At 44.9% G+C, this 24,040-nt stretch overlaps 1 protein-coding gene across 4 annotated transcripts in view; it reads right to left on the bottom strand.

Annotated features, from left to right (window-relative positions):
- DLC1 (DLC1 Rho GTPase activating protein) overlaps positions 1–24,040 on the bottom strand; it is a 576,904-nt gene that overhangs the window by 34,489 nt on the left and 518,375 nt on the right. For all 4 annotated transcript variants that reach the window (XM_078678149.1, XM_078678150.1, XM_078678154.1 and 1 more), the window contains exon 2: positions 21,188–21,259. In XM_078678149.1, coding sequence (XP_078534275.1) covers positions 21,188–21,259 — 72 coding nt within the window. The remainder of the gene's footprint in view (positions 1–21,187; positions 21,260–24,040) is intronic.

The following is a 24,040-nucleotide window of genomic DNA, read 5'->3' as shown; positions in this document are numbered from 1 at the left end:
TGTCCTCCTACCATCTCACATACCAGAGGGATCTGTCCTTCTCATGGGGGAGGACTCGCACATGCTTTGGATAAAAGCTTGCAGGCAAACAGTGCAGAGGTCAGCAGAAAAAAGACACGCAGAGATGAAAGGAGACATACACAGCTTCCTTGCAGAACTAGAAGCATCTTCTTGGCACAATGGGTGAAAATGCATGGAATTGTCTCCTCTTAAGGACGGTATCTCTAACACAATGCAGCACTGTTAGACCTGGCATTATTGGCGTGGGTCTCCCTTCCATATTTCGCTGTTGTCTCCTCTGTTTTTGCTGGTATTAGATGCTCTGGGCGCTGTGCCACTGCCATTCAGTGCCACAGCACGAATGCTCCCTGTGTAAATGTAACTGTGTATTGGTATATCCCTGATTAGCTTATTTGAGTTACCGGTTAGTCCCTAGTAGTATGGCCTGTGTGTACCCAGGGCTGGTAACCCAAATGCTGCTGATGGGCCTGCAGCACTGGTTTGCGCCACCCACAGAAGCAGCTTGTAAATGGTACCTTAGACCTGCCACTGCAGCGTCTGTGTGCAGTCCAGAACGGCCATCTTGGCTGTGAAATGCCCACACTTCCCAGCCCCTGAACCTTCCCTTGGCATCATGGCAGTCACCCCTATGGTAGGTGCATTGTGTGTGTAAAGTAGGACATGGCTTGATTTGTGTAGCATGTCCTGGTAGTGAATTACCCTCCATTTTGTTTTTCACTGCTGCGAGGATACCTGTTCTCCATAGGCTAGAATGGGCAGTCTGATTATTATATCTCATAGTCCTAACTGAGTCAAGGAAGATGGTAGAAATTCGAGTTTAGTATGCCTGAGCTCAGAATAATAAAATACATAGTTTAGCAAAGTTGGTTTTAATATTCTGTGTTTGAAAATACCACTTTTAGAAAGTAGGTATTTTCTTGCCTAAGCCTTCCAGTGTGCTCTGCTGTTATGTGTATTGACTGTCTGGATTTATAGGGGCAAGGCAGGCTGAGTCAGGCCTGGGTTGAATGGAGAGATCTGCATTGAGTACTGGGGAGGGGTAGCTCCTTGACCTGAATAGGGCTGTGCCTGGCAAGGTGAATGCTGGCTCCACTTCCTACTGTGTGTCTGATGGCAGACCCCCTCTTTCTGAAAGGAAGGATGCAGACTGGTAAACAAAGTGCTCCAGGCCTGAGCAGAACTGGTTCTGGCTGGGTTCAGTGACTAGAGACTTTTGAGAACAAAGACCTTTGGGGTATAAATATCTGTGCCCAAACCCCTGATTGTTGTATTGCTCCTGGATGTCAAGAAGAACCTCTGTCCGTTTCACTGAAGGACTCTGCAGGAGAGGCCTGTCCTTGTGCATGTGTGCTATTTCCTGGATTGGCCTGCAGTAGTTCCCCCTGGACTTGGGAGAAGAGGGAAAAGAACTTTTGAGAGACTTTTATTTTGCTACAGCAATCACCCAAGGGCTAGGAGAGAGCTAGCCTCCTGCTGGAGTCACAGGCACATCTGACTCCCCCACCAGCCTCCTGATTCCTCCCTGCGAGGATTTGTATCTGAAGGTGAGGCCCCTGTGAGTTCCAGGGCCTCGAGTTCTACTAAACACAGAAGAGAGTGCTGAAATCTGCGCTAACGTCCATTTGCGAGCCGCCGCAGCTGAAGAGAGTCAGATAAATCACTGTGCTGCTGCCGGCGAGTGCTTGCAAACCAAAAACCATTGCACCGCACGCTTGCGGGCCCCAGAGTGCTCGCTAACCCCGAATCATCGTATCGAGATAGTCGCATCGCAGTGTGGGCGTCGTGTGCCCGCCATTTTCCTTGCATCACTCCTGAATCGTCGCTCCCTCGCGGGGCGCCATTTTCTTTCATCGCAACAGTATCGCCCCCCCCCCTTGCGGCAAGGATTCAACGCTTCGCTGGCCTACCGCGAACAAGTTTGTTGCTTTGTCCTGCACGCACCCGCAGACCGGCGCATCACCCTCCCTTGCGGCAAGGATTCAATGCATCGCCGGCCTCGCGTGAGGAAAATCATCGCTAGAGCTTCTTTGCGACATTTTGTTGCTTTTGCTACGAAATCCGGGTACTTTGTAAGTAAAAGGGTCGCAGAGACTACTGCCTTGAACTGAACTCCTATATGCACACCCTGAACTATTTTTACAGCATTTCAAGAATAATCCTACTTTACAGTATTGTGGCTTTTTACCGTTATTGGTCTTGTGTTAAGTCTATATATAAAGATACTTCTTTTTTATAACTACTTTTTTTAGTAGTAAAGCTTTTATTCGACAATTTGTCATTAAGCCATCACATAAAAAATACACACACAGTCATATGTTAAAATCTAACCAAAACATTCACAATACAAATAAGTGAGAAAAGTGCCATGTATACGAAACCCTAACCATCATCACAAATCAATTACAATTTTTGGGGCAGTACATTATTTGTTCAAATACAATCTACCTTTCTTCCATATAATGCAAGACCATGATAAAAACAAATTAATACAATTATAAATAATCAAAGATTAAAAATGCCAGATTTAAAAACGCTAAAATTCTAGGTTTTCATTCCTGTTTTCTTTCTAATCAAACAGACATTAAGAAGGTACCTGCTCACTCCGAATGTTATCAGCCTAGTGGTTAAAGATCTAAGTATCCTCTCTGCCTCTTTGTGCGAACGTGTACCCAAATTATTACAAAGGGGTCTGATCCATTTCATGCGCTGTGATTTATACAACGGGCAAAAAAAGAGAATGTGAGCCTCGTCTTCTTTTTGATTTAAGTCACACAATTTGCAGAGGGGGTCTATTCTTTTGGAATTTCCCCATCGACAAATATTGGCATTTATCTGTAAAACCCCATATCTATAATGTAGATATACGGTTTTGGCCAAGGGTGGTTCGACGACATCCATAAATTCTTCAAATAGAGGGGTATCCTTAAATTGCAGAAACTTCTGAGTTAGGGAACCAGTAGCACGTTCGTATACGTCAATATTCACATAGTTCCAGTAAGCAGATTTTACAAGTTCCTTACAGGTAACTAGCGAGGTAATTGACGTATCCGGGGTGTTCCAGAAGTTTGAAAGGCCTATTTTTATAAACCAAGTAGATATATGCTTCAACCACTTAATTGAATTAAAAGTGTCCAGTTCCCTGATTTCCAGCAGGCCTGCTCTGTAATCAACGAGTTCCGGGGTAGACCATATTCTTACCCAATAAATCAATGGCCTCAACCAACACAAGTGGTCTGTGCGTTTTAGATTGATGTCTATATAGACAGGCACTAGAGGCGTTCTTACTGGTAATTTAAGTAAGCGTCTAAAGAACACATTCTCATCGGTGGAAAATTTTTGGTTTGAATGAGGCCCCCAAATCTCGGCCCCATACAAGGCTGCAGATTGCGCTTTAGCTTTAAACACTTCAATCGCAGGAGTTATGGCTTTTGAAGTACTCCCTCCGTGAGTTTTTAAAATAGGGAGGGAGTTGTGCTTGAGTGTTAGCCTACTTTTTAGGGCTCGGACTCCTCCCCACTGTAAGTGGGGGAGGAGTTTCGAGATCCTAATGTTATAAGAAAAAAAAGAAGTATCCTTAGGGCCTTGGAGAGAGGAATTCCACACATTCCTTAGCGTTTTCTGTCATCTGGCCAGTGATTCGTCTTCCTTGTGTTTTCGTTTTAATAGGCTTGAAGTGATAGGGTAAATGTAGTTTTGTTCCGCCATTTTGGGCATATTTCGTTCGTGCTCGCGCAAAGAAGTACATTAATTATAATTAGGAGCTGTCAGGGTGCCTCCTTAAGTGAATCCAGATGGCCGGGCGCGTTCACCATTCAGCAGCGCTCAGCGCGCAGCTGCTCCATGCCAGGCCGGGAAAGGGCTTCATTAGTTAAAGAACAAGAGTGTCTCGTAGGTAGGCCAGCCTACAGATTTGGTTGCCATTCATTCGGAGCGGCTTGCATAAACCCGCATGCATTTGCGGTTGAATGTAGTATTCGATGAAATCCTCAAAGTACGCGTGTACACTCACCGCAACAGAAAGGACGTGTCTCAAAGTAGAACGCTATTTATTTTCCGAGGAGACCCTGGTGACAATATGGTAAACACACCGTGACGTGCAAAGGAAGGTTTCGCACAGTTGGTAGCTAGGGATGCGGCAGCCAAGGTGTGATATTTGAGTGCTTGGAGACTTGCGTTCATTTAATCGAAGTGGCCGAATGCTTTTTTTTTTTTTATTTCACATCCGACAATCCAGGTTACTTTTTGCGTTATTTTTGTCAGGCCATACACAGATCTTGTCAGTTCCGTCAAGTTTGCAATGTCCGCTTGTATCCGGGTTGGACTTCAAAGGCCCGTCGCCGCATGGGTGCTGCCAGTTAAGCTGTACCACCTATTCACGGAATAAGTCTGTGTGGGTGTCGGACCGCCGGCGAGTGTCTGCTCTGGGTTCTAATCTCGGCTTCTCGACGTTTTGTCCATGTTCGCATTGCACCCTCGGTCCCGTATTGCAAGTGTTGAGAAACCTGTGTAATTTTTGTATTCGAACTCTGCATATTTACTTGTCAATATTTTTGGCAGGGGGTGTGAATTGCCCTTCGTAAAATGATGAGTGGCGATGTTTCATAATCTCCAGTGATACCTTTCGCTTCTCGACACGGCCCCCCTAATGAGTTTCGGGGATTAATATACCCGTCCCTATTGTTCCAGTACAACCCCCTTCTGTGCCCACGGGATTGGGATCCTTGGTAAAATCACCTTGAATCGGCGAGATAAAAAAAAAATGTCGGTCACCTGGCAACCTCCCCCTATGCTTATTGGCTGTTGCGGTCTCCACCCTCTAGCAGATGGATTTGTCTATTTTTATGCACGGCAAGTATTCATGAGGAACCTTTGCACTTCACTGACCCTCTCTCCATAGAGGGATATGAGCCTCGAGGTCTGCCCCCCCCCCTCCTCCTCTTCGAGGCTCCTCCAGGGCTTCTTAAAACATTGTCTGCGTGGGAAGCGCTAACCATCCCGGGTACAGAGGGGATCCTGCCGCTCGGGAGATCTGATGCAGCTCCTTTATCCGTCCTGTTTCAAAAGTTAGATTAGCGGGTGCACAACCCATTAACATTAGGCTATTTGCCCACGCGGCTTCCCCGTAGAAACCATTTTTGAAATGCCCCCTTATATTGTAATAAGTGCCTGTCCAACTAAATGTGTAAGCCTTTTATTTAGCAAAGCACTGTGAAGCGAGGTACAACCTGCCCGAGCACGCTGCTATACAATGGAAGTTCATGTCCGTTCAACCCGATCGGCTTGTGTATCGGACTCTCAAATATTCCCTCAAGTGTCTTTGCCTTTGCCTTTATTATTGGTATATGCACACACCAACGTGCCATAAGGACTCTTGGGGTGGATGGGGGGTGCGTGGGTTACAATATGGCAGTTCATTACTTAGACAATGTATTGGGAAGGAGGGCCTAAAAACAGCTGCATAAGTAACTCATCAAATGTATGGTAGTGTGACTAGTGTCGTTCACCCCGCCCCTCACCACTATTTTTGAATATGATAAACTGTCAAATTTGATGGAAGTGTTTTGAACAGTCTTATCGTGATTATGACGATTCTCCGACCCTGCAAGCGTCAGCGTGATTTCTCTTCGGCTGAGTGGAAGCCCAGCAGAATGTGCCCGATCTAGCACCAAGCCTGAGAATACTGCTGCTGATTGTAGTGACTCGCATTGCCATGTTGCCAGTTTCAAAGCATTGCACATGTCTGCCCGAGGAATGGCGGCACATGGGCCTAGTGATTTGAACAGCCTTGTGCCCAAGGTAGGCACCTCGGGATTGCATTTGAGCCAGCTGGTTTGACAGTAAGCCCCTAAACCACGAGGGGTTGTGCTCTTCGCCTGTGGCGATTGGACACGGGCCCAGACAGCACAGCTACCCATCTTTTTACCCACGTCCCCGTAGGGGTGTCTATGCTCCTCCCCATGAACAAGTTCAAGTGTATGCTGCTCAGTTGCTAAGGTGAAGGGGTCTGGCCTTTGCCTTGGTCTGCAGGGGTGAGAGCGAGCTTGTTTTCCTTACTTCCAGAGAAGCACTTGAAGTACACACCATCATCTACATTTTGCTGTTTTTTTTCCTTGTTTCCCACCCTGTTTACGTGGACCATCGTTCCTTCGTTTTTGGGGGGGAGTTCCACCCTACAATTTCCATGGTATTTAAGATATCCGGAAAAGGGGTAATGCCAGTTTACTCCACGAATGACTGCAAAAATCCACCGAGGTCCTATTACTTGCCCCCCCCCGTACCCGAAGGCTCCAATTCACCTTTTTAGTTTGCCAGAGGATGTGCAGAGTGGCAGTGCGGCGGCGCAGAGTGGCGGTGCAGAGTGGCAGTGCGGCGGTGCAGAGTGGCGGTGCAGAGTGGCAGTGCGGCGGTGCAGAGTGGCGGTGCAGATTAGCGGTGCAGACACACACATAACGCACACACACATAACGCACACACAAACCACACACCTCAGTCTCTCAACACCACACACTTGTCACCACTCAACACAACACACTCACCACCACACTCACTCCCCAGGCTCACCCCCACAGACTCACCACCACACACTCACCAGTACACAGAAAACAACACACACAACAACACACCCCCAGCCGTCAATGAATGCTTTCACCATGCACAAACAACAACCATCATCCATCTGTGCACGCTTTTACCAAGCACACACCCACCAGCCGTCAGTGCACCCTTCCACCAGGCACACACACCTCCAGCCGGCAGTGCACTTTTCCACCAAGCAATTGCAGTATGGTACACTTTACTTTTAAACATATTCATATAAAGCACAGCATGCCACCATTGGTAAAATTACAATTCAACCAACATACTTCCACTAGACACCACATGCACACACTCCATAACACATGGCAAAAAGACATTGGCATTTACAATGCCATTAGCACAAACTCAAATAAATCCGAGCCCGATTGCATTTCTAATGCTTGTTTCTATTTGATGTATCCAAGACATTTTGCTATCAAGTCTGATGCCCAGATAATCAAAAAATTCCACGTACTCCAATTTAGTGTTATTTAGAACCAGATTCTTTTTGAAGGTTTTAGGGGGGTTAATGGCCATATATTTGGTTTTAGATGAGTTGATTTCTAACCCCTTTAACTCGCAATAACTATGAAATTGATTTATTAAATTTTGCAAGCCTTTCGGTGTTTGCGATATTAAAATGGTGTCATCCGCGAATAACAATGCTGTAATGGCCTCATTACCCAATTTAGGGGAATCATGTTTGCATTGTGGCAAGTATGGGGGGATATCATTTACAAAAAGTGAAAAAAAGGTCGGGGCCAGCACACACCCTTGTCTTACACCCCGTTTCACTGGTATGGCTTGGGTGAGTTCGCCATTTCTTCCCCACCTTACTTTAGCGAAATTATCAGTATGAAGCTTTATGAGGTTAACCAGCAATTCATCAGGGACGCCCATCTTCATTAAGGTATCCCATAATAGGGAACGAGGGACAAGATCAAACGCTGAGCGTAAATCTACAAATGCTACGTATATACTGGACTTCTTTAGTTGGATGTATTTCCAGCAGATACACATAAACCTGTACACCTGGTCCACAGTGCTTGTCTTAATTCTAAAACCTGCTTGATATTTTGAGAGGATTTTAAATTCCTCTATCCAAATTAAAAGACGATTTAAAATATGTCTGGCAAAGATTTTTTGTAAGATATCAATTAAACTGATTGGTCTGTAATTACATGGGTTATTACGATCCCCTTTTTTGTAGATGGTAACTATTTCTGCCCCCTTCCATGATTCGGGGATCGGGGATCCCAACAAGATGGAATTACACAAAAAGTTTATGTAAGGGCACCATACGTCAATATTGTGAGTAAATAAGTCCCCGGGTAATTTATCCGGGCCTGGTGCCTTGCCCGCCTTGATCGCTTTTATAGCACCCAATGTTTCATCCATGCTAAATTTAAGTGGGTTGGTACACTGGGGAATCAATCCAAGATAGTTGTACTCTGTGGTCACCTCAGCCGAATCATATAATTTTACAAAATGATCAAACCAAGTTTTTTCATCTAGGAATAAATCCCTATTGGAGCTACGTGTTTTGTTTTTTTTAGCTATCAGGCTCCAAAAGGTGCATTGGTCATGTTTCCTAGCAGCATTTAAGAGATCCTCCCAGATTGAATCATCCCATTCCCTTTTTGCATTATAAAGTAGTCTTTTGTATTCGTGTCTATACTCTCTAACCCTCGACTGGTCCTTGGTTTTCACGGCAATAATTAAGTTATTTTTGGCTAAGCGACACTGTTTGTTAAACCAAGGTGTCTCTAATTCCAGCTGCCGTCTGACATTATTTTTTTTCCCATCTTTACAACAAGTTTTACTCAGAAGGGGGATTAGTGACTCTACTAAGTGATAATGCATTTTGAGAACGTCATGAGATCCCAGCCTCGCGTTATCATATAGGGGGATGATATCTGAGAAGGTATTATAGATACCCAAAAGCGTATCTTCTTTTCCTAGGATATATGGCCACTTTATTGCTTTCCTATTATTAGAGACAGTAACCTCGGCCACCTCCCTGCTAGATTCGGGCTCATTACTTGATGTAGAATATAATTTCGATGACATCCCCAATTGCAAGGGAAAATGATCACTCTCTGGTCTAATCACGACCTTGAAGTCTGACAACAAATGCCATAGGTTGATTGTTATCAGCATAAAATCAATCAATGATCTGGACGACCCTTTACTGTATGTAAAATTAGCTGGCTTGTCAGAAGCTAAGCGCCCATTACATGCCCTTAGATTGTTAGATACAGTCAGTTCATAGATCTGCATAGCTGCCACTGTACTTTTTATAGATTTCACACTGTCTAAGAGAGGGATATCATTAGCCCTGTCTTCATTTTCTACCAAATTTTCCAGCCCACATACGGGCTCGAATTGACAGTTGAAATCCCCGCCTATAATTATTTTGGAGTCCGGCTCTAAGTTACACAGATATGAACTAAGCTGCTCTACAACCATTGATTCTTTGTTTCGGGGATTTGGTCTATTGTAAATATTAATCAAGTAAACATCTCCCATATCTTTCGTGGCTATCTTGACCCCAAGCAAATCATTAGAGGCAAAATACAGGGGTGAAATCACAACATTCAGGGATATCCTTATCCAAATTAATAGACCACCTGAGGGTCGACCTCTTACTGATGCAATTGCTCCACAATGAAACACCTTGTAACCGAGCCTATGTACCATGTTGATTGCCCAAGTTTCTTGAAGGAGAATGATATCATGCTCCTCCAAGAAGGAGCTCCAATTCCTGTCTCGGAGATTCCTTGACAACCCCGCAATGTTCCATGACAGGATTTTTGTATCACGTTTTAGGTTGCATTGTACTGGGTTGCCGGGATCATTAATACATAGATTTGGGTTTTCCCCTTCCTTGGAGACCTCCAAGGGCTCGTTCCCATTTACCAAATCTAGGGCCTCGTTATTTGTCGAATGTAGGACTCCATTATTTGGCATTAACAACATATCTTGATCTTCAATAGTACAAAGATCAGCTGGGGCCCTCCCTTGACAGTCAACCAGGATAGTATTTGGTGGTTTCTCAGCCCTTATTAATTCTGCAGTCTTAGTTACTAAGGGCGTTACACGGGTCCGTGCGTTCAATGATGCATGTAATTCCTGTGGATGCACTCTAGTCATGGAGGGAAGGGTTCCACTTGGTCCATAGTCTTTAATTTGTCAATGGCCCAACCATGACCAGTTTTTGTCCATATCCATATTATGTGGATTTGTTAAACCAGCAGGAGTTGGGGGATCAAAGAATGAGAATCTATTGTCATTCGTGAACCCTAGCTTAGGTGGTACTCTGTTGTCTTGAATCCATTGCATTGGATAGAAATAACTTAGGTCGCAAGTTCCAATTCTTAGATTACCTCTTCTTGGTTGTTGGCTGTAAACAAGCTGTGCAACTGAGGGGTCTTTAAAATTCACTAGGATGCAATCCCCTTCAATGTCTTTCGGCCTAGTACCCAACCAACTGACTCTTCGCACTTGGATAACCTGGCAGTTGACAGTATAAGGTAAAGGTCTGTTTTCTCGCAACCAATATAAGGTCTTATTTTTTAATTCGACATACGATTCTCTTCTATTAGGTTTCAAAGGGGGGACGCCGGTGAGCACTACCACATATGGTTGGCACCCTGGTGGGAGGTGTGCGTTAGGGGTCTTCTTCGGCACGAATTTGTCTATATTGTAATCAGATGCTTGAATATTGTTGGTATTGCCACTGGTAGAAGTAGAGACTATGTTTCCTGTTCCATCCATGGATTTTGAAGGTGCTGTGTTTTGAGAGGTGATGATATTGGTTACCTGGTTAACTTTACGCGGTGCAGGCTTTGGAGGAGCAACCAATTGTGTTTCTCCACTGTTTAAGTGCGCTTTGGAAAGTTCCACACATGGTCCTACCGGTACAGATGTAGGCCTACTTTGGTCCATAGTTTTGTCTTTCCTAGATGGATGAGTTTGTTGCACTGGTTTAGAGGTCGTTGTACTTGATTCCGTTATTATGGTGTCTGTTCCAATCTTAGAATGGAGTTTGACCAGTGATTTTAGGGCAAAAAAATTATCCAAAGAGGTTTGCTCAAATTTGTCCAGCCACCTTCATGAGCACTTCCAGTTTTTCGACTACCGGTTGCAATAAGGTAGTCATAAGATGTTGGATCTGGTAGGTCAACAGATTAGCTGCTGGTGAGTCTTCAAGGCTGTTTACTAATTCAATAACTGGGGCAGGACTATCAGGAGTTGTTAATAATTGATCACCCTCTCGTTGCTCTCTTTGTTCAGCCCCAGTGTCCATGAAATCAGTGACTTGGGATTTACAATACATTCCCCCATGCATATAATTTTTTCGGATTCTCTTTAGGGCCTTTAATCTGTAGGCTTTGCGTGGGGTAACTAACCTCTTCCTTTTTGCAGCGACCCTACTAGATTTTGAAGGGGGGGATTGTAAGGCATCCACTGGTGGAGTATCATGTATCGTTATTAAAGGAAAAGCCAGTGGATCGGGGACCATGGTTGGAAGACAGTGACTGATGTTAGTGTCACCTGGGGTTTTATTTGTGGGTGCTGGGTCAGAGGTGATCTCAAGAATGTCACTATCTAATCTCTGATCGACGACGCAAGGTTGCAAATCACTGGAAATGACATTGGTTTGATTTCCCAGTGGAACCGTGTCTGTTGGGGATTTGGCCTGCGCCAATGACCCCAAGGAAGAACGCTTGTTAGCCAAATACTCTCGTGATAGTATGCGTTCTGCCAAGATAATTTCCTTCTCTACAACAGAGACGGCGCGTGTTATAAAATTATCCATTGTCCCTAGCGTACTATTTCCCCCTCTCCGTGAGCATCTACCTGAGCGGGTAGCCATTGGGGAATATCCAGACATAGAAATCTTTATCGCAAGGAGTAGGTATAAATTAAAAGAACCAGCAAAGCAATTCTCAGTTGTACCTGTATTGTCAAGGGGGTGGCCCGTCCCGGCCCCTGCTGGCCCCGGACGGCCACAGACGGCCTGCCCTTTGCCCGGGCTTAGCCCGGCATCCCGCTTGCGTCCCGCAAGGTGGACTCTCTCTTGAAGATGTAGGCTGGGCGGTGGAGGGCGGGGCACTCAGGGGGGCGCTGACCAGATGTCACGTGGTCAGGCAGGGACTCCTGGGATAGTGAGTCCCTGCCGCGCTACCCCTGCAGCCTCCTCAGATGTTCCTCCCTCTCAGCAGTCACGGCAGTCGGGCAGGAGCGGTCGGCGTTGATGAGTTGGTGGGTCCACCCACAAAGCGAAGCGGCTCCCGCGCAGCGGGAGCGGCGAGCTGCTGAAATCTAAGGACAGAAGGGACGGCAATCTCCCACAGCGTCTCTGGGCTCGGCAAGAGGGTCACTTGTGTGGTGACCCTTTGTAGTGTTCCACACTGTGTTACTGTGTATGATCATAAATGCTTTACACACTGCCTCCGAGATGAGCCTAGCTGCTCGTGCTACGTCACCACAGGGTTGAGCAGGGGTTATCAAAGGGTTTAGCCCCCTTACTGTGACTTAGGAAGAAAGGGTTCCTACTTGGACAGTGGCCAGCCATTACCAACTAGAGACCCCCATTTCTAACAAGCACCAATGTATAATGGGAGTTAGAGTATTATTCAGAGGAATAAAAAGGTGCAGCAAGTGCAGTTGCACAGGGGCGTGATGGGCCCACTTCACCTTAATTCGTAGCTGTGTCTTTACCACCAAACCAGGTTACGGGTCTTGGGGGTACTTTCCTCGCTTGCATTAAGGCATGTTTAAGCCTTGGTGTGCCACTGCTAGTGCATGGTTACGTACCAGGAGAAAGAACATAAGCTATCAAAGTCTTGTGTTAAGTTTGTGCAGGAGACAGGGGCTGACACTTTATAGCAGACTTTGTCCTAGAGCAGAAGAAAGGCATTAAAGGGAGAACGAAAGAGGAGTACAGGAAAACAGAGACAAAGGTAAATAGCAGGCTTGAAAGGGAACCTGCACAAGAGAGATAAGAGGCAGTACATATAGGATATTGGAGAAAAGAGCATGAGGTGGACTTGACAAATCCATACTTATTCATTAGTTTTTATTTTACAAATGAATTGTTGCCTAATCCTACCTCTGGTTTATTTTTTTAACCACATACATGCTTATAATAGTGCAACTTCTTAGCCTCAAGACTAGCCTAGGTTTTGCATAACATGAAAGAGAACGCCTTTCCCTCCTTGCACGCATATCCCAACCTTGGCTAGCACATGCTAAAGACAGCCCAGGTTCCTCTTTGCTCCTCTCCTAACCCCTGTGCCCCATTCACGTGTGCTGTCACTTGCTCTGGGATAAGGTCACCAGATGAGTTGAAGACATACACACCCTATTTTAGTCCAGCTGGGCACAAGGTAAAGCAATGTACACCTGGAGAGCAGTGGCTTAAAGTGAAGTGACACAGGAATAGGATTTCCAGATTGTGAAGGGTCATGGTTCAGCACTGAAACAAGGAGGCCCAAAGACTAGAAATCAGCAAGCTGACAGATGGGGTTGATTCATGACTTGCATTTAGTAACCATTCAAGTGTGCAATATTTGCACGTAATGGGTTATTTATGCATACTGAGTTTGTAGACACAGTGGTTGATTCACTTGTCTTGGGTTCACAACCAACGTGGTAAATCATGAGCTTGGGGTCCCAATCTGTAGTTGGGTCCGTAAGCAGTAAAGAGTCACGTTGATGCTGTCTTCCTAACCTAGGACAGATCGCTAGGAACTAATTATTAATAAAAAGGCCAGTTAGGTAGTTTGAAAGATTTCCAGAAAAACAACGTTGAAAAACGTCCACATACAACCACATCCTATATTCGTCAAGCTACTACTTCCTTTCTCCTGAAATGCTGGGGGGGAGGGGGGATGGAGTCGTTGAGAGAGTGGAGGCATTTCAGCCCAACACTTCGCCTCAGGCACCCTCCTACTTGGCTGAAAATCATTTTTTTTCCTAACAGCGGTGACTTTGAAACCGTAAACTTTTGTCATTTTTCCTTATTATTCATGACTTTACATCTCACTCACCTAAAATACCTCAACACAAATGACAGTTTTACCAGATACTCTTTTCGCAAAGTTACCATCGACCAAATAGCACTTAGGGAAACTATGCTTACTTCTGGTCTGCTTTTTTAGGTCTCGGCGAGAAGCGCGCGAAGCGCGTTCTCGCCAGATAACTATAGCTGTCGGCTCAGCCGACAACGAGTGGAGACAAGAGCTGGCCACGCGCGCAGCATTGTCAATGGCAGAGGCAGATTCAGATTCAGACGCGCGCCTTCGGATTGGGTCGCGCGCGTGAGCTTGTAACGTAGACAGCTCACGACGCGCGGCCTTGTTAAGTTTCGGTTTCGCTACTCAAGTGCATGTTGAAAACAGTTGTTTTTTCAATATATACAGCAGACTTAATAACTCACGCATTGCCACCGTGTGCCAGACGATGTCGGCTCTCATCACACACCGTCACCGTTTATTTTATTTAATGCGATTTTATATAGCGCGAACATTACCCGAAGGTGTCAGAGCGCTTTACAAAAGAGCCAGTTGCCTTACATAACGACTTTGAATTACATGAATCAGTGACACGGAGTCCGCCATACTGGGCACAGTGGGGCATGTCGGAAAACTTTGTGAGCCGCAGAAAAGGTTTGCTTTTCTTTGTTTAAAAAATAGTCCTTCAAGGAACGGGAACAGAGCTGTTGTAGCTTCCGGCGCCATCTAGTGGTATTAATCATATTAGCTGCTTCGCAATTATTATATACAGCGTGTTTGCTTTAGAATATCTAAATAAATGTTGCAGCATGAGCAGCGGGGCCTAGCAAATTACCCACTCTCGTGATGGGCATACGCAGGAAGAGCAGAACCATAGAATCCTGGATAGAGACTACAGGGGTTGCAGGTCCTAGTGCGCACACAGAAGGGGTCATGTAAAGCGCTCCAATATCTTCCGGTTGTGTTTGCGCTTTATAAAACCGCCAAAAAAAAAAACATTTTCAATGCAACCCGTCCCACATTTTTATGCCTGGTGGCCTCATTCTCACAATCCCATATGTCCCCTTCCTGTTTTGTATCAATTGGTGTTTTTGACAGTACTTCCTCGGTTTGTTTTTTGCACCCTCCTTTCAGAAAGGTCCTTCGCCAAATGGTTTAACTTTTTTTGGTGCTAAACTCAGAGATTGAACTTCTTAAAATTATGTAGGGCCTGCATAAGGAGGACGTGTGCTACATTTGCAAGCACGTTTTGACCTAGACCCTGGCGATCCTTTCAGGATCAGGACATGTAGCTCCAAGGACCAAGGACCCTTTATGTGAGCTTAGTGTCCTGGTCCAACCTGGACAGACACATGTTTTCATATGTGCAACTATAAAATGACCCTTGTAAATGGAAACACACACAGACTGGCTCTTGCTCGACTGTACTGTTGAGTATAACCGCTCTGCTCCCAGTCTGTCACATACAGGGTCTGCAGTCTTGGTTCATACCTGGCAGTCTCTTTCCATTACTGCGGATTCATTTCTGCTGATCCAGGCTAGACAACCTATCCACTCCAATTATTATGTATCACCACCAGCGCAACATGTCTTAAGTGCCTCTGGAAGAACTATGAAGGCTACACACCAGCCGCCCAATTAAGCTTTTCAGTGGTTTCCCGCCCGCTGGAGAACTCCAAAGAGTCCTGTTCCCCTCAAATGAGTGCTGGTGGGGGCAGCCAGCCCCACCAGCACAAGTTAACTACTATGCTCCTGAATATAAACCTCACATCTTCCTTTCCCCCCCCCCCCACTGCTGCCACACCTTAGCAGGGACCTAAGCATCTCCCCTGTGGTTGGCAGAGTGATCCAAAGAGCCTTCTTCCCCCTTGGATAACTGAGAAGGTCCATCCTTAAAAGAGCTCCACGATGCAGCAGGGGAGAGCATTTTCAATGTCAAATGTAATCATGCAAATGTCTTTGGCAACAGCCCCTAGGATTACCCTCTGACCAGCGAGCTTCTACTACAGGCACGCTTTGACTCCAGGTGCTGTACGCATCTCTGTGCCTCCCTATGCCCTCCAGTGTCCACCCTTACACCCCTGTGTCCTCACCTCTATGTGCAAGAATCTGCCCCTCCTGCTGCACCTCTTCGCCTCGCTTGTGTGCACTCCTCTCTGCCTACCGCTCTGTGCACCTCTGCGCCTTCCTATGCATTCCTCTGTGCACCTGTACACTCCCTGTCTCTTTCGTGCTGTGCGCATCCATGTGCCTCACCATCCCCGCGTGCACCTCTCAGCTTCTCTTGTGTGCATCCCTCTGCCTCCCTGTGCCCCTCGTTTATGCGTACCTCTGCGCTTCCATTGTTTCATGTGTACACGTCCCTGCTTCCTTGTGTGTGCACACCTCTAGCCCTTCTCTCTTTGTGCATGCTTCTGTCATAAGAACGGACGTGGTACAGGTAGGCTGTTTTTTATTTATTAGTTTTTACTTTTATATAGCGCAAACTTTACCCGCAGGTATGAGAGCGCTTTAAATCAACATGCTTATAACAAGCAAGACTAGCACTCTATATTACTGCCAACTTAGCTTAGCATAAGCAACAGCTAACCACTCACAATGTTTATATACCAATTGCAAATAAAATAAAATTAATGCAAAGCATTGTCATTTACAATGCCAGTAACTCAAACTTTAATGCTGCGAGACCTATTGCATTGCAAATGCTTGATTTTTAAAGGATTTGAAAAGCCTAAATGTCTGACTTCACCTATGCTGTACAGACAGGCATACAACATGTTGATGGGCAGAACACAAAGTTACAGAAAGGCATGCAGGTGAATACTTTTATCAGAGACATGTTTCCGGCACTCTCATCGCCTTGACACCTTTCAAACAAACAATTTCGTCATCCAGGCACGTTTTCAATGAGAGGGCAGACGTCTTGAGGGACACTGCTTGAAGAAACAGATTATGAAAATGTCAAACTTACAACCACCAAGTCAGCTCACTTTGTCCCGAAGCATTCGACAATTGTGGTAATTTGAATGAATGAAATAATACGCTTGTGCGTTGTGCTACAGTATCCCAGAACAAGGATACACATTTAACTCAACCACAGCAGAATCTCCCGGTCAGGGTTGGCTGCTGAATCTGTCTTTTGCAGCGCCAACATTCCACACACAACACTCGGGGTGGAACATGACATCCGTAGTCACCATCCTGCAAGCTTCCTCTTGGCCCCGTGACAGACAGCAAGACGACATAATTGAAGGAAATGTCATTCTAAACAATGGTGCAAACACGACGCAAAGTCAAAAGAGATACAATTATAGGTCGCAGAACAAGAGAGACTGCCACAAACAGAGCCTGCTCAGCAGCGCCCACCTCATTAGGCCCAAACAATAAATGGCCCTCAAAAAAGGTCACACGGTTTGTAAAAGCCAAGGAAGAAAAAAAACTACAGACATTGGAAGCCCTTCACCCCCAAACCTTCGGGGCAGATAGACAACTGGTCGCTAGGTGTACCCCCAGTGCTTCAGGCGTAAAATATGCAAGTAAAAACTCAGAAATGTATTCTACTCCACAGCCACGTGTTGGAAAGAGGCAGACACCACCAACAAAAAACATTCCGGGTGAAATCAAGAAATGTTATAACATTGCTAGATCTGAAACTGGCAATCTGACTGCAGGTCAGCCAAGGAGCCACTACCCCCTTTCATTCTTTCATTCCAATGTGTCTGCCATACCATCCATGTAAGGAAAATAAGCAACGTAGGACTAATACTTCTCACGTGCACAGTGCCTTATGCCAGACACCCTCTGGCAAAGCAGACAGCAGCAACCATGGCAAGGAATCACACACCCCCAAAAAAAAAAACACAACACACACGTTTTGTTAGACACGACCTGAAACTGCGGTCCTTGCAAGTAAACCTCCACACACCTCAATCTATGAAAGTAAATACCTGGAAGTTGTGTTCTGTTGTTTGCAACCAAAAATTCAATCCATAATAATGAAAATGTAGCAAATTCCAACAAAATGCATTATATAGGATTTTTTTTTTACTTTACATAAGCGCATACTGGCGTTTGTGATTGGCTGCCAGATAGGCACACATCATCAGCCAATGGCACGCACGATTCGACTTTTAGCCTTCCTCTTTAAGTCTGCTGCCGAGTCCGATTTCTAGATCATTCTAATACTAGCTCAACACGGGAAGGACAGTGGTCCTTGCTCTCCACAGATTTATAATGCATCTGCAAAATTAATGATGAATTGTTCTTTATTTTACCTTAATAAATCAATGTTCTTAATCCTGCAGTGTTGCAGGTCTGTAGACAAGAGACACTGGAGTAACTAACGCAGTTACATGCAAGCCGGGTGGAAGAACACTAGCCGCCTCATTCTCTACCGCGTGTCTAATCCACCCAATATCTTTTTATGGATGGAAGTGAGAGTCACTTCCCCACCCGATCGGTGTGCGGAAATAAAGCCACGTCATTCGTTCTAATCCAGAACTAATTATACATATTATTTATGCCTGTCCCTCCAAAATGCTTTTACATCAAATTTACGAACAAAGTTTAGAAAAATGAGTCTCTACATTGAGGAAGTTAGAACAGATGTCTGCTTGGGCCAGGAAAACATATTAGTGAGCATCTATTTTAATATGCGGGTCATCCTAGGACCCCAATCCCCACTTGTTATCTTGCGCCATGCCCCTCCCCCTTTGTACCGCCAGACGTCGTGCCACACCTCCATTGGTCACCATCTGACGCCTTGCCGCCACCCCCTCCCCCAAATTGGTATCTTCTGACGCATTGAACCGCCCTCCCGTTGGTCACCTTCTGACATTAATCTACCCACTTTCGTTACACTCCGAGGCAACGCTTCCCCTACCAGGACAATGGCTGGAGTTTGTGAACCAAACCTCACAGTCGGCCGCGCGCTATTTATTCGTCTGACTGTCTCCGTGCATTTAACTGCATCTTCTGCAGAGGGGGAGCTCCTGTTATAATTTAGCCTCAGTATTGAGCGGTGTCCCGCAGAGGATGGTTTGTCGTTAATGGCGCTCATTTGGCTGCCATCGCAGTGCAAATGTGGCTGAAAACACAGCTAATTGAGTCTTCGTTAGAAATGCAACAAGTTCACACCATTTCTCATCAATTTGCAAATGGGTACGCTGCCTGGGGCAGGCAGGCTTCAGCAAGGTCGGTCTCAGGGTGGGATAGAAAGAGACAGAGCCAACGTGGTTTAGTGGGCAGGTGTTACTGCTGCTGGTTTAGCGGGTAAATGGACACTACACTCGGTCACTGCAACATGGTTTAGAGAGAAGGTCGACATTACACCCAGTCGCTGCAACATGGTTTACTGTGCAGGAGGACAGTGTGTCACTTCAGCATGGTTTAGTGGGCAAGTTGTCACTACACCCAGTCCCTACAGCATAGTTTAATCAGCAGGTGGACACTACATCCAGTCACTTCAAAATAATTTAGTGAGCAGGAGGATGCTATACTCCGTCAGTACAACACGCAGGTAGACACAAGCAAAGTCACTGCAGCATTGTTTAACAGACAGGTGAACAATGCACTCAGTCGCTTCTGCATGGCTTAGTGACCAGGTGGACACGGTACCCAGTTAGTGCAGAATGGTTTAACAGGTAGGTGAGCACTATGCTCAATCAGTGCAGCATAGTTTAGTGAGCAGGTTGACACTACGAGAGCAAACCACTACCACCAGAGCAAAGCTTGGTTTAGTGTGCCGGCGGACACTACAATCAGTCTGTCTAGCATGATTTAGTGGGCAGGTGGACACGGTATCCAGTCAGAGCAGCATGGATTAGTAGGTAGGTGGCTGCTATACTCAGTGCAGCATGGATTAGTGGGTAGGTAGATACTACACTTGGTGCTGCATGGATTAGTGGGTAGGTGGATACTACACTCAGTGCTGCATGGATTAGTGGGTAGGTGGATACTACACTCAGTGCAGCATGGGTTAGTGGGTAGGTGGCTACTACTCTCAGTGCAGCATGGGTTAGTGGGTAGGTGGCTACTACACTCAGTGCAAGAAAACCACCACTGGGTCTGGGCTCCCAACGGCACAGCTTGCCGCAAGTTTCTAATGAACAAAAATGGGTGCAAATGCCGCTAGTTCATGAGTACGACAACTATTTAGTCAAAACATACGGTTAAGACAATATGTTTATTGGTTTTAATTCCAATTCTTTTATTTCTTTTTTGTTTTCAATTTACCACTTCTATTTGAATAAATGATTTTTCAAATTATTATACCAATATTAAAACCTAGTGTACACAACAAAGAATAATATACATTATATCAAAAACAGCAACTTTCTTATTTACAAAAAATGCATACTATTGAACATTCAATCCACATTCATTCGTCAATCATACCAATACAAACACCAAAACGAAACATCAATGATTCGATAAATGCTGGAATTACAATATTCACAACAAAAAAGCCAATATTTGTTTTGCAGCAAAAATATGTATATGTATATGTACAATTTTTTATCAATTCCTAATTTTTGATTTGGCTTGTAACAAAGTCAAAGCTACTACACTCAGTGCAGCATGGATTAGTGGGTAGGTGGCTACTACACAGTGCAGCATGGATTAGTGGGTAGGCGGCTGCTATACTCAGTGCAGCATGGATTAGTGGGTAGGTAGATACTACACTCGGTGCTGCATGGATTAGTGGGTAGGTGGATACTACACTCAGTGCTGCATGGATTAGTGGGTAGGTGGATACTACACTCAGTGCTGCATGGATTAGTGGGTAGGTAGATACTACGCTCAGTGCAGCATGGAATAGTGGGTAGGTAGATACTACACTCAGTGCTGCATGGATTAGTGGGTAGGTGGATACTACACTCAGTGCTGCATGGATTAGTGGGTAGGTGGATACTACACTCAGTGCTGCATGGATTAGTGGGTAGGTAGATACTACGCTCAGTGCAGCATGGAATAGTGGGTAGGTAGATACTACACTCAGTGCAGCATGGATTAGTAGGTAGGTGGCTGCTATCCTCAGTGCAGCATGGATAAATGGTTAGGTGGCTACTGCACTCTGCAGCATGGATTAGTGGTTAGGTGGCTGCTACACTCAGTGCAGCATGGATTCGTGGGTAGGTGGATTCTACACTCAATGCAGCATGGATTAAAGGGCAGGCGGATACTACACTCCGTGCTAGTGGGTAGGTAGATACTACACTCAGTGCAGCATGGATTAGTGGGTAGGTGGTTACTACACTCTGCAGCATGTATTGGTGGGTAGGTGGTTACTACACTCAGTGTGGCGGTGGATAGGTTATAGAATCGTTTTTATTTCACTAGTACATGAATGAAAAGGTCAGTCATTCTTATCAGGTTCCTGCTAACTATAGACGTTGTTCATTCAATAACCGAAGGTGTTTGTTTGTTCTTAAGAAAGCATATGGGGGACACCAACGATCACAATATGCAGTCACAAGTTCACTGTAGCACTCACAATCAAATTTGTATTTTAATAAGGAAAATCGAATTCCACACTATGATTGTTTTCATATATAAAGCTAGCTTACCTTCATAAAGCTGGGCATACTGAGGAAACCCTGCTGCCCTCAGCCAATCGCACGCCTCCTTGGCCTCGATCTCTAAAAGACAAAGAGGCACCACACAGTGAGATGTGTGCAGAGTAAAGGCTAACTGTAGTGTCTTCATAGCCATGCAGCAACATAACCAGCTTGTAAGAATAAAAACAATATTTAGGCTCCGTTTGTTGTGAAGGCTTCTTTTCCAGTGCGTTTGGCTAGGTCTCAAAACCAAAACGCTTTCTCCCCTTATTGCTGCACTAACAGCTTCCCATTGGTTTACTGCTGGTCCTGTAAGCGTTTCTGGTGGTGCACAGCATATTTAAAATTGGGTATTGTTAGCAATTGCTTACAGCAAGGTCCTGGAGGGTGCTAAACTGCGCTACAAGTAATCGCCAATATGGGCTAACCGATGCACAGTAACCATAGTGGACACTCAATAAGGGGTGACAAAAATAACAAAACCTCCCCCCATGATATCACAAAATTCAGATTACACAGGGTTTGTAAACATGTTATTTTGTTAGTTGTGTTCTCCCGACTAAAACATATCTGCCTCCAGCTGAAATGCGGCAGATTCAGCATTTCAGCTTTTGAATTCTCTCGGGTTGTGTGAACATGAACAGGATTTCCTTTTCTGATACCATTCTGTGTGGTTTTGGAGAATAAGCATACATCCACATCCTTGTCAAATTCTCTCTTTGATCCAACATGATGGGTTGCGACCTTAGCTGACTTCAGTGCTCATGTGGCAAAACTTTTACAAATGGGATTTGTAAAAACATGTGGCAAATATTATGCAGGTATGTATTGGAAGCAAAGCACCACATGGGAAATAGTCAAATCCAGGGAGCTAGGATAACCCACTTAAAAACATGGGAAGCAGGAATTCTCCATTGGCGACGAGCAGGAGGATTAGCATGCTGGCATAGTATGGTGCTGCTTATGCATGGAGTACAATATTCCACTGGTAAGGAGCCACACCTGGTGTGCTCCAATGTGTCTCAAACAATCATGCCTGCACAATGACCTCCATTCCCTGCAATACTTTTGCTGCCTGCAGACCCCCATAAGCTTCTTATAGATCCTCTCAGACACCATTTGGGGAAAAGCCAGTGCTTTTCTTGCATGAGTTGCTGTAGTAAAGTAGTATGTCCTACTACCACAACTACACGACAGTGGAAGCCGACAGCAAACAAGGCAACCAAGCACTTTGAATAGTACCCAACAGAATAAACAACGAGACAGAACTTCTTCCAGGATTTTTGCAATGATTTACAATTACTTTTTCCTTGGTCTAATTTACATTCAAATTCCTTCTGTGCTATATAGAATTACGGACTATTCGTTGCACTGCAATGGAATAAACATTGGATATTTAAAGTGGATATAAAGAGCACCTCTCCCTCAAACACACAAAGCAACAATAGTAACAGAAAGGGTCAATTGATTTTAACGCCAGTGATGCTGGGGAAGCCTACTTGGACTGCTGCACACTTTTCCTGATGAAGTAACAAGCGGAGTGCATTCAGAAATGCTCAGTGTTTATCCAACCTTGACCACATTCATGCTCTCCAATGGGCCTGAACAAAAAGGCTTCATTAGACACAAGCGACTAGACAAATTTACCACCTACTTGGACCAGATAGCACGGCCTGCAGTTCACCATTCCTTTCACACTCGAGTGGAAGACAGCTTTGGAGGGTAACTGCGACAGCTATAATCCTGGTGACATTTGGCCCCTGGGCGCTTTCAGCCGTGTGACTTTGGCAGGCACTGTGTAAGGAAGCCCCAGGAAGCATAGCGCATGCACGTTATTCGGCTTTAAGCCATGCTAATTAAAAGTGTGTCACAAAAATACTCTCCAGTGCAGAGGAGAACGATTTCAATTAGGAGTGTTTTTGTTTCTACATTTGGAAGTAGGGAGCAAATGACTTATTACACATAACGGTTATTCTTAGGGGACTATTTTTAAGCGGGTAAAACATTTTAATATTTTTAAGTATAATAAAACATGTTCATTTTTATATAATTGATGCTCACTGTGCACCTGCAAATTAACAAACGAAAATATGTTTCACCTTAGAGTCCCGTTAAGGTCAGGTAAACACAGCGTTGGGACGACTTCCTGTGATAGGTCACTGATCGGCCCCATATCACGATAGGACGGAGGTGGATTCTGTGTATCTTTACAGCCTTTTTTGCAATACGAGTATTTCCCGAATTATAGTAAACAATACAGGGCAGTACATTGCCTATCCCATGTGGGAGCGGGCAACACATACACCACAACATGAAGTGTTTTCTACAGGTATCAAGCATTACAACAATAATTTTAGTAGCCCAATTGAAAATAAATTGATGCTACAACTAGCATCTTGCAAAACAGACAATTATGAATCACTGGCAGTGGTTAAATAATTGCCCACAAGGCTATCTTAGCTTAGGGAAAGGCGCTATAAACAACTGTGCCCAAGACAGAAGTCTCACAAGTCTTTGTTCGGGCAGACACTGTTCCAGTGTACAATATATATCTGATATCACCCGTACTTGGTGCTCAATGAGGCTTCCTCTGCTTGAACGAACACTTACCATAATTTAAGGAAAGTAAATTGTTCCTGGCCACTTCAGATAATTATTTCTATTCAGAGTTTGAGCTTCTATTTCTGGAATACTTAGAGTTCTCGGGAAAGTCAGAAATTTGCTCCAAAGGTAAAAATAACTCTGGGGGAGTAAAATTCTTTTTCTAGGGACCAAGCCGGACCAAAGCCCGACTAAAGAAAATAAGACATGACAAAAGACACAATTAAGATATTACAAGTTATTTGCGAAAGTCCATGAAAC

Source organism: Lissotriton helveticus, chromosome 2_2 (assembly GCF_964261635.1).
Source record: "Lissotriton helveticus chromosome 2_2, aLisHel1.1, whole genome shotgun sequence".
Taxonomy (NCBI): Eukaryota; Metazoa; Chordata; class Amphibia; order Caudata; family Salamandridae; genus Lissotriton; species Lissotriton helveticus.
Note: the sequence above shows the minus strand (reverse complement) of the source record. Positions and strands in the feature narration are given on the sequence as shown.